The sequence below is a fragment of the Chrysemys picta genome, chromosome 18 (genome assembly GCF_011386835.1).
Source record: "Chrysemys picta bellii isolate R12L10 chromosome 18, ASM1138683v2, whole genome shotgun sequence".
Classification (NCBI taxonomy): Eukaryota; Metazoa; Chordata; order Testudines; family Emydidae; genus Chrysemys; species Chrysemys picta.
In genome coordinates this window covers 7396522-7416958 of record NC_088808.1, presented here as the reverse complement: position 1 = coordinate 7416958, position 20437 = coordinate 7396522, and the positions used below count along the sequence as shown (strand labels likewise).

Sequence of the window (20437 nt, the reverse complement as noted above, 5' to 3'; positions counted from 1 at the left end):
ATCCTGAGTGACTTAAAAACACAAAATGTATACTACTACTAGATGCAGGGGATTTTCATTTTGCTTTCTGAGCTTTTAGAATACACATTTTCTAGCTTTTCTGTGCAACCACGAGGGCCAGAAATTTGCCTAAAAATCCCCACAACAAACCCCGCTCCCCAAAAAACTGAGATTGCTATCTAATCACATGACTCCTGGAGCTGGGATTTAAATTAAAAAAACCCAAATCTCACAATACTTGTCATGCAATCAGGAGAGTTGGCAACACTGATGAATGAAAGAGCCAAATTCATTTTAAAGCACTTTTTTTATTGATTTCATTGAAAACAGAACAAGAAAATGACCAGAGCCAAAAGACTGCTCCTTTAAAATTGTCAAAAACATTAACAGAAAATAATAATAATAAACATGACGGCATTATGAATGTTTTAGAAGAGATGCACAAAAAAAAAAACCTGTTACTGCACTAATTACAGTATTTAAAGATATATGCAAAAAAAAAAAAAATTAAGATAATGACCTGCCCAGCCATCACACAAAAGGTGATGGCAAATTTATTCACACTACAATACTAACAATTTAAAAAAGGTTTTGTGTTTTTTTCCTGCGTTTTATACTAAAATCACTTTGTTCTTTTTATACAATTGATAGTTTATATTCACGTGGTGAGTAAAAATCACACCAGAATCAGCACCGTTTTTGTTTTGTGGTTTCTTTTTGTTGTGTGTGTGTGTGTGTGGTTTTTTTGTTGTTTTTTTTTTAATGCTTTGTCCCGAATGTTTTAATAATGGTAAAAAATAAATCAGTTCATTTCAACTTCATAGTGTGTGGCTTAAAAATTAAATCGGAGGTGCCCAGAGTTGAGAAAAGGGAGGGGATGAGCTGGTGGCAACGGTATCTCCTCTCGCTGGGATGTGTCCTATCTGATGCTTGCCCAGCCTGAAGCCACTCAAAGGTTCTTTATAGTATACGGATCACTTGGTTTTGTTTTAAAAAAGCAACTGATTCTTTCAGAAGTTAGTGTCTTGTACAATCCCCGTCCCCCTCTAAGATTGCGAACGCAGCAGGAGAGGCAAATCCTTCCACTGGTGAAACCAACACTGAGACAGTAACATGCCCAAGGGGCAGAGGTGAGAGCTGGTTTTTAACGGAGAAAGCTTGGTATGGAGCAGGGGTGGTGGGGAGAGAATCTCTGGCAGGCTTGGAACAGAGACAGGGATGGGGTGGGGGCATGAAGGAAAAAGGGATTCTTTTCCATTTTTCTTTAGAAAAAAAATAATAGATCGGCGGATTTGGTAACCGACGGGCGTCTGTTAGAAGCAAATAACCTCTCGCTCCCAGCCACGGGGCCAGGAAAGACCACGCTGTAATGTCCTGCCAGGTGAGGGAGAAATTCGTGGTTTAAAAGACCTGCCCCACAAAGCTGCGTCAAGTAAACCAATGTCAGAACCGCCCCCCCCTTTTAAAAAGTAAGTTCCATCAAGTATTCAAAGTTTATTGTAAGAGAGCTGGAGATGACTTGGCAATTAATAACAGCGTTCTGAAGAGGAGGGGTAAACTCTTCCCTTGGCTCTGACAACACTTAGCACACGAAGAGATGGATGCTAGGACATCTTGCATGGAAAAACTGCGACAGCCATCCCTTTGCACTCACTGTAAAACCAGCAGCTTTCCAGGGGTGGAGAGGGAGGAACACTACAACATGGAGTCCGGATTTGCTTTCACTTATTCCTCAAGTAACAGTCGGTGGCACATCCCTAGATGTCACGAACCCCTTGGCTTTCCTTGAGTGTGTTTTCTCTTTCCATGGAAATTTCAAACAGTATGTGAATCTATCGCGTTAAAAGAGTTCAGGCTCCCGGGAGCGAGTCCTCAGAAGGGGCCGGCTGCCACGGCAGAGCTGGTGTCGGGGAGTCCGTTCTCCTGGGCGTCCTGGGAGGACGTGCTCGCTTGCCGCTGGGCCAGGGCTGTGCTCGAGTGTTTGCACTTGGGTGAACCGCACTGACAGCTGAAGTATTTGCCTTTGATGTCCCAGAATCGGTCCCCGTAGTCAAAGCTGGAAGAGAGAAGGGGGCAGAGGGGGGGACATTTGGTCAGTGGAACACAACAGGAGGGATCTGGGTGCGCACGCAAACCAATACTTTAGGGTAGCAGAGACGAGCGAAACCAAACTCCAACTGGAGACTCTTGCCTATATGCTCGGGGTCTTACTGATCGCCATATTTGGGGTCGGGAAGGAATTTTCCTCCAGGGCAGATTGGCTGAGCCTCTGGAGGTTTTTCGCCTTCCTTCGCAGCATGGGGCAGGGATCTCTAGCAGGAGGGTCTCTGCCGATTGAGGTCACTAATGACAGGATTGGGGACTTCAGCAGCAGAGTCCAGGGAAGGGGCGGGGACGGTTTTATGGCCTGCAGCGTGCAGGGGGTCAGACCAGATGATCATAATGGTCCCTTCTGACCTTAAAGTCTATGAATCTATGAATCAAACAAGGTTGCACAGCAGGGGGTCACACACTTCATAGCTTGTGCAGGCTGAACGCACTGCGCACCCCAGGGGCTCTCTGTACCCTTCCATCCCTCCCCCATCAAATTCCCTGGGTGCCACTCTCCCACCTTCTTTTATAGGGACCCCCAACTGCCCCCAGGCTCACCCCTGCCAGGGGTCTGTGTGCCCTCCATCCCCCTCTCCCATACCAGGGTCTCCCACTCTGTCCCTCACACCAGCAGCTGTGTGCACCCCATTCCCACTTCCCCCATGCCGGGGACTAAGTGGCAGGAGCTCTGTGTACCCCCTTCCCCATACCAGGTTCCCCAAATCTCCCCTCCACCAGTTGTGGGCCCTCCCCCATATTCCAGCCCCCCCCCCACTCTCCTCCTGCATGGCAGGGGCTCTGCGTGCCCCCATTTCCCTTTTCCCCTCCACTGCAGAGTCTATCTCCCCCCCCGCTCAGAGTTCTGTGCACCCCATTTCTCCCTCCCTCCCCCCATGCCATGCCAGGGGCTCTGATGGAATCTGTGTGTACAGAGCCGATCCCTTCTAACAGGGGCTGCTGCCTGGCACTCGGAGGCAAAGGATGAAATGGGCCAGGAAGGTGAGTGCCTTCTCCACTCTATGCAGGGGCAGAGCCCCTTTGGCCCAGGGGAAAGGTGCCCCCAGAGGCTGAAACCCTTTGTGACATCCCAGAAAAGGCACAGTACCAGCAGCAGGTCGAGATTCCCCTCCCACACCAGCCTTGGTCAATATGCCTCAATCTGGACTTGGCAAAACCACGTCTCCTAGTGAGGGGTTGATTCAGTCTCGGTCATTAGCATCACTGCTGAAGCTGCCAAGAGGGGACCATTCGGTGCTACCAGTGATGGGAGCGCTCGAGCTGGACAGAGCCCTCACCAATGACATTCACCCAGCTGGCGAACAGCACTGTGATGGCAATGCCTCTCCAGGAGTGCCCGGCGGGGCCAGGCGAAAGGGTGTCCCACTGCCAAACCACCCAGCCCCCTCTCCCACAGAGGCCGGCAAGAGGTCTATGCAAGCCTCAAGAGGGGAACGGACAGCACATAAAAACGCTCCCCAGCCACGAACGTGACAAGCCTGGGAGGACTAGATGGCCCAGGGGACACCATGATGGGGAATTCAACACTTGTGCTCCACGTGGCCTGTGGGTTATTCTATCTGGCTGGGGGGTGATCACTGAGCTGTGATTGTGATTTCCCTTCCCACCCCCCGGGCTGGTCGCTGCAGAGCAGGGGTGGGACCCTCTAAAGGAACCAGTACAGCTACTATCCATGGTGTAGCTATAAACTTACTAGGGCCACGGTTACGTGGGGAACAACATTTCTCTTTTCCTTTGCCGTGTCCTCCCTCCTCCGGCACTGGAGCCCTCTCCGGCTTTAGTGCTTCCTAAATTGCTTCCTCACTGCTACCTCGAAGGACACCTCCTCGGGAGACCCGAAGATGGTACAATAGAGCTGGAGCCACCTCAGGGAAACCCGTCTCCCTGCAGCTCCTCCTACTCTTACCGTATCGTTACTAGGAGCCGTCACGCGGAGAAACTAAAGCAGCAGGGCAAGAACGTTGCGCAAGTTGTGACGAAGCGTTTGCGACATCGTTACCTGATCTCTAGGAGCTCCCTGAGCCCCACCAGCTCAGCTCGCAGGTCTACCAAGCGGGCATTGGCCGAGAACGGACGGCAGTCACTGCTACCCTGGGATGGATGTGAATGGGGACACTTCCCTACACTGTAACCATGGCCCCGAGCCAGCCAGATCCCACAGGCAAAGAACCTGATGCATCCTAAGTGCTGGCTAGAAGCCATCCGCAGAGGTAAACACCACAACATACACGTCTGCAGTCTGGCCTGTCCATCTGCGCAGCGATAAAGCCTCAGGCCCAGAGGCAGTAATTTTCTATTGTTAATCACTCCACATTCACCTTCCCACAGCTGAGAAACGCGAGACATCATAGGGAACAGCTCCCAAAACCCGGTAACGAAGCTTGTTTGTAATGGGAGCAGATGCACTGCTGGAGTCTGGCACAGGGCTGTATGCTGCCCCTGCTCCCCGGGAATTCCCCTGGGGACCACTGCAGCTCCTTTACCCTGCCGGAGAGCGGGAAAGGGACCACAGGGGCTGGAATCCGGCTCATTCTCTTTAGACACTTACTCAGGAAAGCAGAGATGTCTGGACAATGGCGAGCTGTATTAGTGTCAATCACTGGAGAGACAGGATTTGTAAGTCAAATAAGACACCTGAGGGATCGAACCGATGAATCAGAGTCTGCTATTTCAAACCCAGCTCCCAGCTGGGGAACCAAGATGCTGCCCAGATCAGGCTGGAAGCAGACAACGTGCCGTTCGGCCCAGTGAGCTTCTGGTCCGGGATCTACTGCAAGCGCATCAGCAGCGGTGGCAAAAATTGCCAGCGCAAGTAGCCCCAGTTTGGCATCAGCCCTAGGCCCTGGCTCCTAGATGAGCTGGGTGCTCTGCACCAGACAGGAAAAATAGCCTCTTGCATTTCAATACAGAGACTGGAGGGGCCACTGCCATGGCCATGGTCAGGAGCGATGCAAACAGTGCTGGGCCCCGGTCAGAAAACACACAGGCGTGGCAAAGCATGGTAACGGGCGTGGCTCCGCCCCTCGCTGGGCGTGCGAAGCAATGGAGGGACTGAATGGGGGTGAAGCCAGAAGAACAAGTAACAGGGAGGACACAAAAGAAAGCAGCCCCTCCCCCCCTTAACTTATGCCTGCACAATTCCCAGTGCTTCTGGGGCCACAGTGTGAACAGGGGCAGCTTCCACTGGGCCCCATTCCAATGTCACTCCGGATTGTCACCAGTGCAAGTAACTCCACTGAGGTCAAGGGTGTAACACTGACACAAAACCAGTGAGAGTCCAAATCCAGGCCACTCACTTCAACAGAAACTGCACTTGCTCTGCCGGGGCTCAAGCTAATCCCTTCAGACTACGAAGTTGATGTGATTTACACTGATTTTCATTTACATCGTTAGTTACTTTGTCCTGCCCGTTTTCGGATCAATTCATCACGGACGTGCTGCGTACGCGATCATTTTTGCCTCGCCTCGGAATTCAGCCCCTCCCTCGGAGCCAAGACAACCTTTTCAAACAGCTTCGCTTCTGAATCTCACTGAAAGTAAACGTCCGATCTTTGGGGACTTCCCACGTGTTTCTATGACCAGGCTCCCAGAACACATTCCTGGCCGTCTCCAAAGCGGATGGCCTCTGAACCATACAGTTGGTCAAATTTAGAGCACTGTTGCCGTGGTGAACCCACTGGACCTATTGGTATTTGCTTAGCAATCGTTACTACTCTCTGCAATCCCAGCGTCGGGCGCATGTTGGAGGTTACCATTAGCCTGTGTCCTGGCCTCCTACGTTACAAAACTAAATGAGAAGAGGGGAAAAAGGGCGATTCAGTAGCCGGGTTTTACATCGTGTGACTCTTAACGATAAGGAACAGGAACGGAGCAGCTGTCATTGGGCCACCAAGTCCTCTATCCCTGTCTTGGGTCATGGCTGGAGGCCTGACTTGACGAGAGCAATGAAACATGCAGGAGGCCTCCTCTCTTGCAAGACAGGATTGGGGGGGAGGGGAGGGTAATGAGCAGGCTGAAAACGAAATGTTGGTGCTCAGATAAGTAATGGGTCAGTGAGCTAAAAGACAATGTCTGAGTTAGCGACGATAAGAGGGGGAACACCTAGGGAACAAGATACAACGGACAAGAGAAGTCGGGAGCATAAAGAGGAGGTAAGGAGTAAAGTCGAACGTGGACAGAGCATACTGCACAGGGATTGGGTCCTGCAAAGTAACCAAGCCAGTCCCAAAACGTGCAATGCTATGTATAGTAACTGCAATGAAACGTGTACCGGTATGGAAGGAGGAGGTTTGCTGTGTAACTTTGGATGTGTTGTACACCCTGTAAGTGCCCCTCACCCTGGAGCCTGATCAGCTCAAGGGCTGTTTGAGTGTATGAAGAAAGAAACCTCAGTGACGAGTTTGGAGTACAGCCGAGTTCTTGGGAACCAAGCAGATAAGGTCTCACAGGCTACCCCAGCAAATGCTAACACTGGATGCCACAGAGGAAGGGTGGTCTAGTGGTTACAGCAAAAGACAGGGAATCTGAGTAGCCAGGATCTATCACTGGCTCACTGTGATGTTGTCAGGGTCACTTGAGGACAGGATTCGGCCTTGATTCATATAGAATCACAGAATTGTAGGACTGGAAGGGACCTCGAGAGGTCATCTAGTCCAGTCCCCTGCACTCCTGGCAGGACTAAGTATTATCTAGACCATCCCTGACAGGTGTTTGTCTAACTTGCTCTTAAAAACCTCCAATGATGGAGATTCCACAACCTCCCTAGGCAATTTATTCCAGTGCTTAACCACCCTGACAGTTAGGAAGTGTTTCCTAATGTCCAACCTAAACTGCCCTTGCTGCAATTTAAGCCCACTGCTTCTTGTCCTATCCTCAGAGGTTAAGAACAATTTACCTCCCTCCTCCTTGTAAAAACCTTTTATGTACTTGAAAACCGTTATCATGGCTCTCCTCAGTCTTCTCTTCTCCAGACTAAACAAACCCAATTATTTTCAATCTTCCCTCATAGGTCTTGTTTTTTAGACTTTCAATCATTTTTGTTGCTCTTCTCTGGACTTTCTCCAATTTGCCAAATCTTTCCTGAAATGCGGTGCCCAGAACTGAACACAATACTCCAGCTGAGGCCTAACCAGCGCAGAGTACAGCGGAAGAATGACTTCTCGTGTCTTGCTTACAACACTCCTGCTAATACATCCCAGAATGATGTTCGCTTTTTTTGCAACAGTCACACCGTTGACTCATATTTAGCTTGTGATCCACTATGACCCCCAGATCCCTTTCCCCAGTACTCCTTCCTAGGCAGTCATTTCCCATTTTGTATGTGTGCAACTGACCGTTCCTTCCTAAGTCCTTGTAGACCGCAGGATGACTATGAGTCGACAGTGTGACGTGGCGGTGAAAAAAGCCAATGCTGTCTTGGGATGCATTAGGCGAGGTATATCTAGTAGGGATAAGGAGGTCCTGCTTCCGTTGTACAAGGCGCTGGTGAGACCTCATTTGGAGTACTGTGTGCAGTTCTGGTCTCCCATGTTTAAAAAAGATGAACTCAAACTGGAACGGGTGCAGAGAAGGGCCACTAGGATGATCAGAGGAATGGAAAACCTGTCGTATGAAAGGAGACTAGAGGAGCTTGGGTTGTTTAGTCTGACAAAGCGAAGGCTGAGGGGGGATATGATTGCTATCTTTAAATATATTAGAGGGATTAATACAAGGGAGGGAGATGAATTATTCCAGCTTAGTACTAACGTGGATACGAGAACGAATGGATATAAACTGGCCGTGGGGAAGTTCAGGCTTGAAATTAGACAAAGGTTTCTGACCGTTAGAGGGGTGAAATATTGGAACGGCCTTCCGAGGGAAACGGTGGGGGCGAGGGACTTGTCTGGCTTTAAGATTAAGTTAGATAAGTTTATGGAGGGAATGGTTTAATGGTAAAACATAGTTGTCAAGGAAAACCAAGCAATGGTAGGTAAATAGCATAATGGCTAAAAGGGGTCAGGATGGAGACTCTTGCCTATATGCTCGGGGTCTTACTGATCGCCATATTTGGGGTCGGGAAGGAATTTTCCTCCAGGGCAGATTGGCTGAGCCTCTGGAGGTTTTTCGCCTTCCTCCGCAGCATGGGGCAGGGATCTCTAGCAGGAGGGTCTTTGCCGATTGAGGTCACTAATAACAGGATTGGGGACTTCAGCAGCAGAGTCCAGGGAAGGGGCGGGGACGGTTTTATGGCCTGCAGCGTGCAGGGGGTCAGACCAGATGATCATAATGGTCCCTTCTGACCTTAAAGTCTATGAATCTATGAATCTATGAATCTAAGTGGAGTACTTTGCATTTGTCCTTATGGAATTTCATCCTATTGACTTCAGACCATTTCTCCAATTTGTCCAGATCATTTTGAATTTTAATCCTATCCTCCAAAGCACTTGCAACCCCTCCCAGCTTGGTACAGTCTGCAAACTTTATAAGTGTATTCTCTATGCCTTTATCTAAATCACTGATTAAGACACTGAACAGAACCAGACCCAGAACTGATCTCTGCGGGACCCCACTCAACATGCCCTTCCAGCTTGACTGTGATCCACTGATAACTACTCTCTGGGAACGATTGCCCAACCAGTTTTGCACCCACCTTATAGTAGCTCCATCTAGGTCGTATTTCCCCCGTTTGTTTATGAGAGGGTCATGCGAGACAGTATCAAAACCATTACATCCCATGCAACTGGATAGGGTTACACGGAGCGAGAGTAAGGGGAGTGCTGTGCTCTCTGGGGCTGATTCTTCTCTGCCTGGCACCTTGTGTTGTCATTGACACCTGGGCAAAGCAAGCGTGAGACTCCACATTTCTGATCTAGTGGAGTGGCACACCCACTCTGCACTCTACGAGGCCGCAGAAGCCCTATCCTGCTGCATTTCCATCTGCCCAGCGGTGAATAGAGACACTTCCTGACTTCACAAGGGGGGGTGGGCGGGAGACGAAATTCATTACATGTTTGCAAAGTGCTTTGAGATCCCTGGAAGCATTAAGGGAAAGACAAACCCAGAATGCACCGTGTCAATGAGGCAAGGATATGCACAGGAGGGAAAATTCCTTCCCAACTCCTGCATCAATCCCTGTACCCCGTAAGGCATGAGGCTTGCTTACCCTTACCGGAGCCTGCAATTGACTGGCATCAATAAGAATCCCTAGCTCTGATATAAGTGCTTTTCATCAGTGGAGCTCACAGCACTTTACAAAGGAGGTGAGCATCGTTTCTGTCCTATTTAACAATGGGGAAACTGAGGCACAGTGACTTGGCCAAAGTCACCCAGCAGCCCAGGAATAGGACCCACGTCTCCCAAGTACCAGACCATTGTGCTAACCAGTAGGCCACTATCCCTTCCCCAACCACGGAATTTCCCACTCTTAGGAACCCAAGCAGCACTCCCAGTGTTCGCTTACACAGCTGCACGCTGGGCAGATGTGTCGCTTTGGAAAGAGGCGTCTCTAGCCTAGCTCCTAGATTCAGAATGACCCAGAAACCCCACGACATGTGGAACGTGAGCACAAGGACAATTCCCAGAGGAAAGGCAGACCCTGTGGGCAGCACATACCCGATTTCCTCGCCGGCTTCGATCTGCCTGGTGCTGAAGAAGGCAATCCTGGGAAAGCGCAGGTCCTGGTGCGACATGAACACTCGCACAGGGGTGAGGTTTGGCTCACAGAGATGGTTTATAAAGCGGCTGATGTTGCCATAGAAACGAGCATCTATGCAGTACACCTCTCCATCCTAGAGGGAGGAACAGGGAATGTTGCATTAGGTGGAGTTGAGATACAGCTGAGATAGAGGTCACTTCACAGTTAACACACAAGGGAATTTCAGGATCTTTCAAAATATTGGAGTCTCGGAGTCTCCCACTTGAAGGCTTAAAAGGCCAAACCATTAAGCATTACAAAATATGCGTCTCTTCAGAAAGCACTTGGCCTGCATGCCTGCAGGCTGTTCGAAACACTCCTGACCTGAGAAGCTGTGTGTGGAGCTGAGCCAGCAGTTCTGCTCTCCACAAACCTGCTCTGCTAAGGCACCAATCTGCTACAGTGGTACTTCTGTTCCACGCGGACAAACACCTGGTGGGTAAAAGGCCAGTGGATTCAGGAAACAGCATCTCTCCTGTCCTGCTAATTGAACATGACAGCTGAGAAGCACAAAGCAGGCGCTTACAGCCAACACACTACTTCCTGCAGACTACAGCGAACGAGAGAACACATACATTCTCTCTTTCCATAATGCCCTCACAGCAGTAAGAGTAATATTTTGTTTTCCTTGAAAATAAGAGACTCCCTCAGGGCTTTTTATTCCAGTGGAGAATGACTGTGCAAGCTGCAGGCTTTAATTACAGAAGCTAATTTCAGTCACACACAAGCCGAAAGCAAAAGGATCCATTAGTGGAGCTCACATTCCCGTCTGGGCAAGCACCTCACAATCCTTAATGGATCAGCTGTGCCAGAATTCTACCAGCCAACTGATACAGGAGCCCCAGGAGAAGACATCTGAAGATGTGAAAACGATACACACTTGGTCTACCCTGAGCAGCCTGCTACAGTTTTTAAAATTTAGCAGGCTTTGCAATTTTAATGGCATCTAGTTCAGGTTGGGGTGTTGAGTCAGGCCAGGGGAAGAGTCTGTTGGATATAAATGTCCGCCTTAGGGTATGGTGAGGAACATGTCGCTCGTTCCACAGTGAGCAGAGAGCAATGAGAACTTGATCAGAGGGCTTTAGAGAAGGTGCCTGAGCTGTTTACAGCAGCAGGACAATAAAACCCACCACACTAGGATTTCATAGAGGGTTTAACCCTGAAAGCTGGTCGCTGCGATGGAAAGGTTCAGCTTCTTCAGCTGTGATTCTGTGCACGAGTCTCTTCTCGTTTTGCATGATAAGCAGGAGCAGGGTACGTGCCTGGCGCTCCACAGGTGCATCGAGCCTGCCAACGTCACTGTATGTTGACAAAATGAGGCTCTAGTTAAGGATTCATGTCAGGAGCCAGGGAGAACCAATGTGAACAGGAAAAAGGCATGGGGGTTGTTTGCCTCCCCCTTTTAACAAAGAGAAAGCAACATAGGAAGGGGGAGGTTGAGGGAATGGATCACACAGTGAGACCTGAGATGTGTGCCTGACCCTGCCACTCTTATGCAAGTTCTTCCTCCTGGACATGGTCATTGTTGACTGCAGTGGGATTACCTGCATGAGGAAGGGCTGCAGGAGCCGGTCCTGTGCTTGTGACATGCAAAGTCATTTCCAACACCACCGAGAACGGAACTAAAACGTAGTTCAGCAATGGGGTGAAAGATAGACTTGTGGGGAGATACATCCCTGGGAGTCACAAGACCAGGGTTCTAGTCTCAGCTCTGCCATAGACCAGCTGGGCGTCTTTTGACAAGTCCCTTAATCATTCTGGGCCAGGACGCGCTAGGAAATCATTGTCTTAAACATATTAACTAAGCCCATGTAAAACACAATGGAGCTTTCGAATGTACGTGGACTAGCCTTCCACTTCCCCATATATTAAATGGGGTGATACCACCTAGGTCAAAGGGGGGCATAATTCATTAATGTTTGCTATATGCTTGAGATCGTCCCATGAAAGGTTCTAAAGGAGAGTCAAGTGTTACAGTTAAAGCAGGCAACTTTCATTAGCGAGAGGCTGCACCTGATAAAACCCAATCTCGTCTTTCCCAAAGACCCTGAGAGAATGTGTGTTTCTCTGCATTTTGCCAGTACAGAAAGAAGATGACTGTCCTTTTAAAAGGGGAAGCCCAGACAACATCCACTATAGGACATCCTACCCCCAAGAGCACTGAATTGGAAGAGAGTTGGGGCTATTAAACAAATGTTTGCCTTTTTTCAAACATTGAACAGGATGTGCATGTAGGACATAATACATAAATAAATCACAGCACACACAGCCTGGAGTGACAAATAAAGATAACTAAAATAATGCTCCCATCGCTCCTTTGTGCTACAGGGCAAACCCAAACTCAGCCATTCTCCAGTGATGCTGAGTTTTGCGAAGCTGTTGCCTGGCTGGGTGGGACTTAGCGGCCTCTTCTTTCATAGATTTCAAGGCCAGAAGCATCCATTGCAATCATCTTGTCTGACCCCTGTATAACACGGGCCATAGAACTTCCCCAAAATAATTCCTAGCGTATGTCTTTTAGAAAAAAATCCAGTCTTGATTTAAAAATGGTCAGTGAGGGAGAATGCGCACGACCCTTGGCAAATTGTTCCAATGGGTAATTACTCTCACTGGTAAAAATTTCCATTTCATTTCCTGCTTGAATTTGTTTAGCTTCAACTTCCAGCCATTGGATCATGTTACACCTTTCTCCGCTAGATTGTTATCATTATTTGTTCCCCATCTACATACTTATCGACTGTAATCAAGTCACCCCTGAATCTTCTCTCCGTTAAGCTAAATAAATTGAGCTCCCTTGAGCTATTACTATGGTTTCTAATCCTTTAATCATTCTCCTGGCTCTCCTCTGAACCCTCTCCAATTTATCAACATCCTTCCTGAATTATAGACCCCAGAACTGGACACGGTATTTCAGCAGCAGTTGCCCCAGTGCCAAATACAGAGGCAAAATAACCACTCTGCTCCTACTCACGAGTCCCCTGTTTATGCATCCCAGGATCGCATCAGTGTTTTTGGCCACAGCATCACACTGGGAGCTCATGTTCGGCTGATTATCCACCACAACCCCCAAATCTTTTTCAGAGTTGCCGCTTCCCAGGATAGAATTCCCATCCTGTAAGCATAGCCTACATTCTTTGTTCCTAGATGGATACATTTAGCCATATTAAAATGCTATATTTTTTGCTTGTGCCCAGTTTACCAAGCAATCCAGATTGTTCTGCAATAGTGGCCTGTCCTTTTCATTATTTAGCACTCCCTCAGTTTGTGTGTCATCTGCAAACTTTATCCCTTGTCTTTTTGTTTTTTCTTCCAGGTCATTGATAAAAATGTTCAATAGCATCGGGCCAAGAACCGAACCCTACAGGCCCCTACTAGAAACACACCTCCTCAATGACGATTCCCCATTTACAATGACCTTTTGAGATCTAACCATTAGTCAGCTTTTAATCCATTTAACAGGTGCCATGTTAATTAGAGATTGTTCTAGATTTTTAGATCAAAATGTCATGCGGTACCAAGTCAAACACTTGATAGGAGTCTAAGTATACTACATCAACACTATTACCTTTATCAACTAAACTTGTGATCTCACCAAAAGAAAAGAAATCAAGTTAGTCAGACAGCATCTATTTTCCATAAACCCATGTTTATTGATTTTATTAATTGAGTCCCATATCAGACTCCATTATCTAGCCCAGGTTCGATGTCAGTCTGACAGGCTTATAATTAAGGTTAAGATTTTATCATGGTTATTTTTAGTAAAAGTCAGGGGTGGGTCACAAGCAATAAACAAAAATTCACAGAAGCCTGTGACCTGTTCCTGACTTTTACTAAAAATAACTGTGATAAAATGGGCCTGAGGAGGGTATGAGATCCCGAGCATTGCTGTGGGAGGGGAAGGGGGGCGGGGTCCAACTGAGAGCTGTGAGGGTCCCCTACCGCCCGCCATGGCCCAAAATGCCAGAGCCCCTGACAGCTGACAGCTCCAGCCCCGCTGCTATGGGGTGAAGCAAAAAACGTCATGGAGGTCTCTTGAACTCACGGAATCCATGACTTCTGTGACACAGTCTTAGCCCTACTTATAATTACCTGGGCCATCCCGTTTACCCTTTTTAAATACTGGCACAACATTAGCTTTCTTCCAGTCTTCTGGGACTTCCCCAGTGCTCAAGACTTCTAGAAAATCAACGTTAACAGTCCAGCAAGCTCCTCCACCAAGTCTTTTAAAACTCTTGGTTGCATGTTTTCTGGACCTGCTGATTTAGAAGTGTCTAACTTTAGTAATTGCTGTTTAACATTCTCCGGAGATACTAGTGTAATAAGAAATGTGTTATCATAGGATGACATCATCTGTTTTTTCTCCAAACACAGAAAAGAAATATTTTTTGAGCACTTTTGCCTTTTCTGCATTATTATTGCTAATTCTAGGATTTCCTCACAGCTAATTTGGCTCATAAACTGGTTTCAATTTTGTGAAACTGGCCCTTTTAAAGCACGAAGCGTAAATATATATCTCTGGTCTGAATTTTATTCCGTTTGCACATGATCACTCGTACCTAAGCTAGCCTTTATTTTTCATTCAGTGATCCGCTCCTCTCCATCTGTCAAGACAAGGTCTAATATAGAATTCCTTTCCGTTAGTTTCAACAATTTTTGAGTTAGGAAATTGTCAGCTACAATATTTAGAAATTCCAAGGGTGTTTTAGTACTGCCACCATGACCCCTCCAGCATCTGTCACTCAAACTGAAGTTCCCTATGATCACAGCTTTTCCTTTCCTATACATTATAGATAGGTGCATAAGGAGCTGGTCTTCCTGTTCCCTAGTGTGATTTGGTCTGTAGCAGACACCAACTAATGCCCCATCTTGTGCTTTACCTGTTAGCACACTGATCCACAAGCATTTCAGCTCATTTTCTTCTGAGTTATCAGTGATTGAAAACAGGTAATGCCATTTTTGACATATTTTCCAATCACTCAGTGTATAGCAGGGCCTTGCTTTCTGTTTCCTGCTTTCACCTGATTGCATTCTGCTCTCCTCTGGCTGGTTTTGGCTGACAGGTTTCTTTCTCTGATTGATTACTCCCATTTGGGGGCTGTTATTCCACAGATGATGAGGTGAAATCCCATACAATTCCACTCCCCTGACACTCCAGAAGAGACAGCTCCACCCTGCTCCTCCCAGTTAGTAACTCTACACTAGCTTTCTGAAAACGGGATTACATGTGGCTGCCAAAAGGCTCAATCTATGATTAATCCACAGATTCTCCATCAAAGCTCCCAATGGCTACCTAAACGGAGAGGAAGGATGGTCCCGTGGTTAGGGATCTAGCCCACAAATTGGTTCGGTTCAACTCCCAGAACTGCCACAGACTTCCTGAATGATCCTGGACAAGTCGCTTGTCCCCATTTTACAGTTGGGGAACTGAGGCACAGAGTGGATAACAGCACTTCCCTACCTCACAGGGTTGTTGTGAGGATAAAGGTGTTAAAGACTGTGAGGTGCTCAGATATTATCGGAATAAGAACCTAAGGTACCCAGCCTTCAACCTTTATGCATCTTCCATACTGCTGCAGCCGGTGAAGATAAACAAGATAAACTGTGAAACAGTGTATCCTGATGCCTCTTCATTGAGTTAGGTGCCTCAATGATGCCTCAGAAGTTAGGTGATGAAACATACCTAAAGCACTAGGTCCTAATCTGCTCTCTCCTGCCCCAACCTGCAGATAGAAAATATACCCTAGGGATCGGTCCTGCACCAATACTTTCTCCAGTTTGGCAGACTTTGCTGGAATTGTCCTAGAATTTGTTCCACGGGCCCCTTTCCAATTTAGCTTCTCTTAAAAAATGTTCCCATCTCAACTCCAGGCATTACCGATTCCTTGGCCTCCATCCTGATGTTCAGACTCATGCCCTCCCTCCATTTTTGGGGGGAGAAGGGGAAGCCATTGCGGCCCATTTCCAGAACATTAAAACTGGCCTTTCTGATAAAGATGCTCAAGACAGTGGCGACTGTCTCTCCTCACTCCGTTAGCGAGATGCCTCAGACACTGTAGCACTAAGAGTACTCAGTGGGGCCTGTCCTGCTCCTACACATAAACTCCCTCTGGTGCCCAGATTGTCAGGCCTCCATGAATCGGAAGCAGCAGCAGCACTCCAGGTTATAAAGCCACCATATATTATCTGACCATCCTGCTGGTATTCCGGGTTCACTTTTCCCAGGCATTTCCAATATGGATTCTCCCCAGTGGAGTGTGCCACACGACTTTGCACCAGCTATTACCGTCACTATGATCCTAGTGGTTATGGTTATCCCATTATAATTTATTTGTCTACCATTGCTGATTTACAATGGATCTGCTGTCTCATAGCTCAGCCCAGTGATTGGTTAGCTCCTCAAACGTAGCCCTAGCAAGGAGGAAATGTTACTCCCTGACCCAACAGATCAGCTTGGCTTCTTTACTGTTGCCCGACATTTCTACCGAGAGAATCCTGTTTACCTTACAACCAGGGGGCTTCTCCATGTCCTCTCAAGAAGCCTCTAAACGGTGTGGTTGGACTATCCTGGTGGTTAGTCCCACAGCGCTTTACACAACCACACAAGGGAGCTGAATCCACTCTCGCTCTCCAGTTGCTGAACAGCCGCGGTTGGGAGTGCAGCAAGCGGGCCACTCAGAGCTGTGCGCAGCACTCTGCACTTCTCCAGAAAGACCCAGATTTGATTCCCAGGTACTCCTCGAGCGGGCAGAGGCTAGAATTACTTTGGGGGGAGCCTGCTCGGCCCCTGCCCCTGGTGTTATCGAGGGCTTTGCCTTGCTCTACAAGTACCGCCTCCCCTCTGCACGACACAGGAGTAGCCTCGAGGGCTCTGGAGGGAGGCACAAGGAGCACCTCAAAGAGAAGATCCCCTCCACTGCAGGGCTTTCTGCATTCCGGTCTCAGGGAGAGCCAGAAATGCTGAGCTGTGCTTTCACCATTCCTCACTGGCTGGTCAGCCCAACGAAGCTGTGCCCAGATTCCAGCGAGGGCAGAACATGCCAGAGCTGGTTCCTCATGGGAAGGGGGACGATTGGCACACGCTACATTAGGAAAGGTCTGTACTGGCTGCTGGTTAAATACCGTGATCACGCTAGAGACAAAATCTTCCGATATAAGCGGTTACAAGGTTTGGCCTGCTGGCTTCAGTGACCTCCCTACATTCACGTCTGTATGCAAGAGCTCTGCCAAGGCAAATATCTGGGATGCTCCCAAGTTTATGCATAAATCTTTCAGGCCTTGGCTACGCGAGAGAATTAAATTGGGCCGTGTTGGTGTAAAGCTGTGTCTATGCTAGGAGGGCTTTATCGGTATAGGGATACCGGTACGCTATCCTGCCACGGAGACAGCTAGACCGGCAAAGCTGCGCTTTGTCCCACAAGCAAAACAAGCCGGGCCGGTAAAAGCAGTCTTGCCAGTAGAACTGTGTCTCCACTGGGCTTCTGCTTGACCAGCGCCGTCGGGCAGGAATCACACTTCCTGACATAGCAGTCTGTAGCGCAGACCTGGCCGGAGTGCCAATGGCACGGCACGCCCACACTAGCTATGTTGTTTCAAGTGCATCCCTGCACTGTTCAGTGCTGGTGCAACTGTACTGGCCACAGAGCATCCTTATTCCAGCGTTCCTAACACAGCTTCCTGAAGCAATGGCTTCTGGGAGATTCTGAAAGGCCATCTGGGAGCCCAGGAGAACTATGGGAGAAGAGGTCAGACTCCCATAATACCATGAGAAATTAGCATAATTTCCCCTTACAGAACTCCCGGCAATTCCCTGGTGCTAGCATCATTTCTTAGTTATTTACCCAAAAGGGAAGCCAGGATGAATGACGGGTTTCTGATCTCTCTCTTACCAATCTGCCACGGGTCACTTGCTGGAAGATTCTCTGCACCTTGAAGTCTTTAAACCATGATTTGAGGACTTCAATGGCTCAGGCACAGGTCTGATACAGAAGTGGGTGGTGAGATTCTGTGGTCTGCGTTGTGCAGGAGGTCAGACTAGATGATCATAATGGTTCCTTCTGACCTTAATGTCTATGATTCTATGATTCTATTCCCTACAGTGTATTTTCAATCCTAGGCCGAGTCAGCCTCATTAGCAGAGCATGCTGAAGAAACACAGGACAGATGTGGGTTGGCAGCCACGTTGACATGCCTCAATCTAGGCTGATGGAGAAAAGGTGCAATGTGGAGATGATGGCCTAGTTAATCTTTGGAGGAGGAGGATGCAGACTACTAGCTAATCCATGGATGAACAGACTGACCCTGGGCATTTAGTGAAGTTTATGAGAGGCTGGTCCTTCTACTTTTCTGATTTCAGAGCACGGGCTACAAGACTCCTCACTGGATCCTTCTTTAGTGGTTGGAGAGGCCTCTCCCTTTCTTAAAGGCAAAGCCTCTTTTTACATCTCTAACTGCCGAACCAATACAGAAGCAGGATGGAAGCTGGTTTGCAGCTCCCCACAGAAAGTCATCAGCATCACCTTTCTGCACGTTTGCTCTTGCCAAGGACAGTTTCACATAAAGGGCTGGTCTACACTGGGGGAGGCGGGAATCGATCCAAGATATGCAACTTCAGCTACGCGCAAATAGCGTAGCTGAAGTCGAAGTATCTTGGATCGAATTACCTGGGGTCCAGACGGCGCGGGATCGACGGCCGCGGCTTCCCCGTCGACTGCGCTACCGCCGCTCGCTCTGGTGGAGTTCCGGAGTCGACGGTGAGCGCGTTCGGGGATCGATATATCGCGTCTTAACGAGACGCGATATATCGATCCCGGATAAATTGATTGCTACCCGCCGATATGGCGGGTAGTGAAGACGTACCCAAAGCGTCCCCTCAGACTTTTAAAAGTGAGTTTAAAGCCCCTGAGAAAGGAATGAGCTGATGGCTCGAGGGACGCCAGTCCTTCTCGGGCCAGATGCAGCACACCCAGCAGCGCAAGCTTCCCCGCACTGCCCTGCCAGGCTACCAGAAGCCGAACCTGAAAGGTCCTTTACTGGTGAGCTGGTATTTCAGTCTATCAGCTCATTAATCGGTGAGCTCTTTAGTAAGGCTGCCAACATGGGTGCTGGTTAGTGCCAGCTGGGGGTGGGCTTTGCTACAGAGGTACTTGGACATTAGAAATCAGACTGAAACAACCAATTTAATTCACACAGCCATCAGATGGGAATAACTTGCAATGACTATCGACCTGAGCTGCATTCAAACTGCTGACCTAATGCAGTCAGGCTTTGTACCCCATTACCAATCCCCTGAGCCACGCAGTCCATGCTTTACTTAGCTGTGAACAGATTTTGGTTACCGTGAGGTGAGAAGTGCTTCTCCTCTCCCAAACTCTCGGACTGCTCTGCCCATCAAGATGAGGACAAATTTTCTTTTAGCTCTTTAGAGTAGCAAGCGCTGGCTTTTGTTTTGCCAGGGAGTCCCCTTGAACACACTACCTTGTTGTCAAGGTCAAAGAGATAGGAGTCCTCTTCACGTACGTCGGCCTCTGAATCGGAAATCAGCTCTCCAACGTACCTGTCGGATGAATGGGAAATGCAGCAATGAGATGCTTGTGCAGATGCTAGCTTGGATTTTAACACCTTGCCTCTTGTGTGCAAAGTACACCTCTACCTTGATAGAGCGCTGTCCTCGGGAGCCAAAAAATCTTACCGTGTTATAGGTGAAACTGCGTTATATCGAACTTGCTTTGACCCACCGGAGTGCGCAGCCCCCTCCCCCCCCCCGGAGCGCTGCTTTACCGTGTTATATCCGAATTCATGTTACATCGGGGTAGAGGTGTAAAAAGTGAAAGTGACAAATCAGCATAAGTCCATAAATCAGCATAGGTCCATCAAAGCCAGTGGAGCGATGCTGATTGACACTAGCTGAGAATCTGGCCCCACATCTTGAAAATAAAAAAACAAAATTCCTTTACTCAAGTTACTGCTAATACTTTTGAACATTACAAGTGAATTTTAAAAAAGGATATACTTTCCCCCCAGTAACAACAGACTAGTTAGTTTTGCTTTTGTTTACTGTCCACTGACTTTCTGGTTCCCATGTACAATATTGCAACACTTGGGTTGCACACACTGTAAGAGGATGTTTACATACCAATGAATAACTGTTTGCTTTGGAATGTGCAAAAAACCATGGAAATATTGTTACTGATCATCGAAGCTACTTACTTAAAGCCGTGTCTTACCATCCCCTGGATGTCGACATTAAGTTAACCCGATAGTGTCCCTTTAAGTAATTGGGCCTCCTACCACCTTCAAATCAGGAGTACAGGTATGACTTTATCAGAGTCAATGCAGTGAGATCGCCATCAGGCCCAATAAGTATTCTGAGATGGCAGCCTTCTCCTCTCCGTCTGAAACGGGCTTTGATTCAAGTAGAGGATTAAATATTTGTAACTTCTTCCATGCGTGACGCATTGCCAGCCTAGCTATCACTATTATTATTATTATTTATTTGTATTACCGTAACGCCTAGGAACCCTAGTCATAAACCAGGGCCCCACTGTGCGACAGACTGAGAAACAGAAGGAAAGTGAGACAATCTCCATCTGTCTTATCTTATATTCGGATTGTAAGAGCTGTGGGACAGGAACCGTACTTCTGCTGTGCGTGTGCACA

General features: G+C 48.2%; 1 protein-coding gene across 19 annotated transcripts in view; it reads right to left on the bottom strand.

Moving 5' to 3' along the window:
• Window positions 1-292: 292 nt before the first annotated feature.
• EHMT1 (euchromatic histone lysine methyltransferase 1) overlaps window positions 293-20437 on the bottom strand; it is a 164098-nt gene continuing 143953 nt past the window's right edge. For all 19 annotated transcript variants that reach the window (XR_010593593.1, XR_010593594.1, XR_010593592.1 and 16 more), the window contains 3 exons: window positions 19256-19334; window positions 9700-9875; window positions 293-2056 (listed from right to left, as the gene is read on the bottom strand). Coding sequence is in view for 16 of the 19 variants with exons in the window: in XM_065572192.1 (XP_065428264.1) it covers window positions 1873-2056; window positions 9700-9875; window positions 19256-19334 (439 nt within the window). In the remaining 3 variants the exon portion in view is untranslated. The remainder of the gene's footprint in view (window positions 2057-9699; window positions 9876-19255; window positions 19335-20437) is intronic.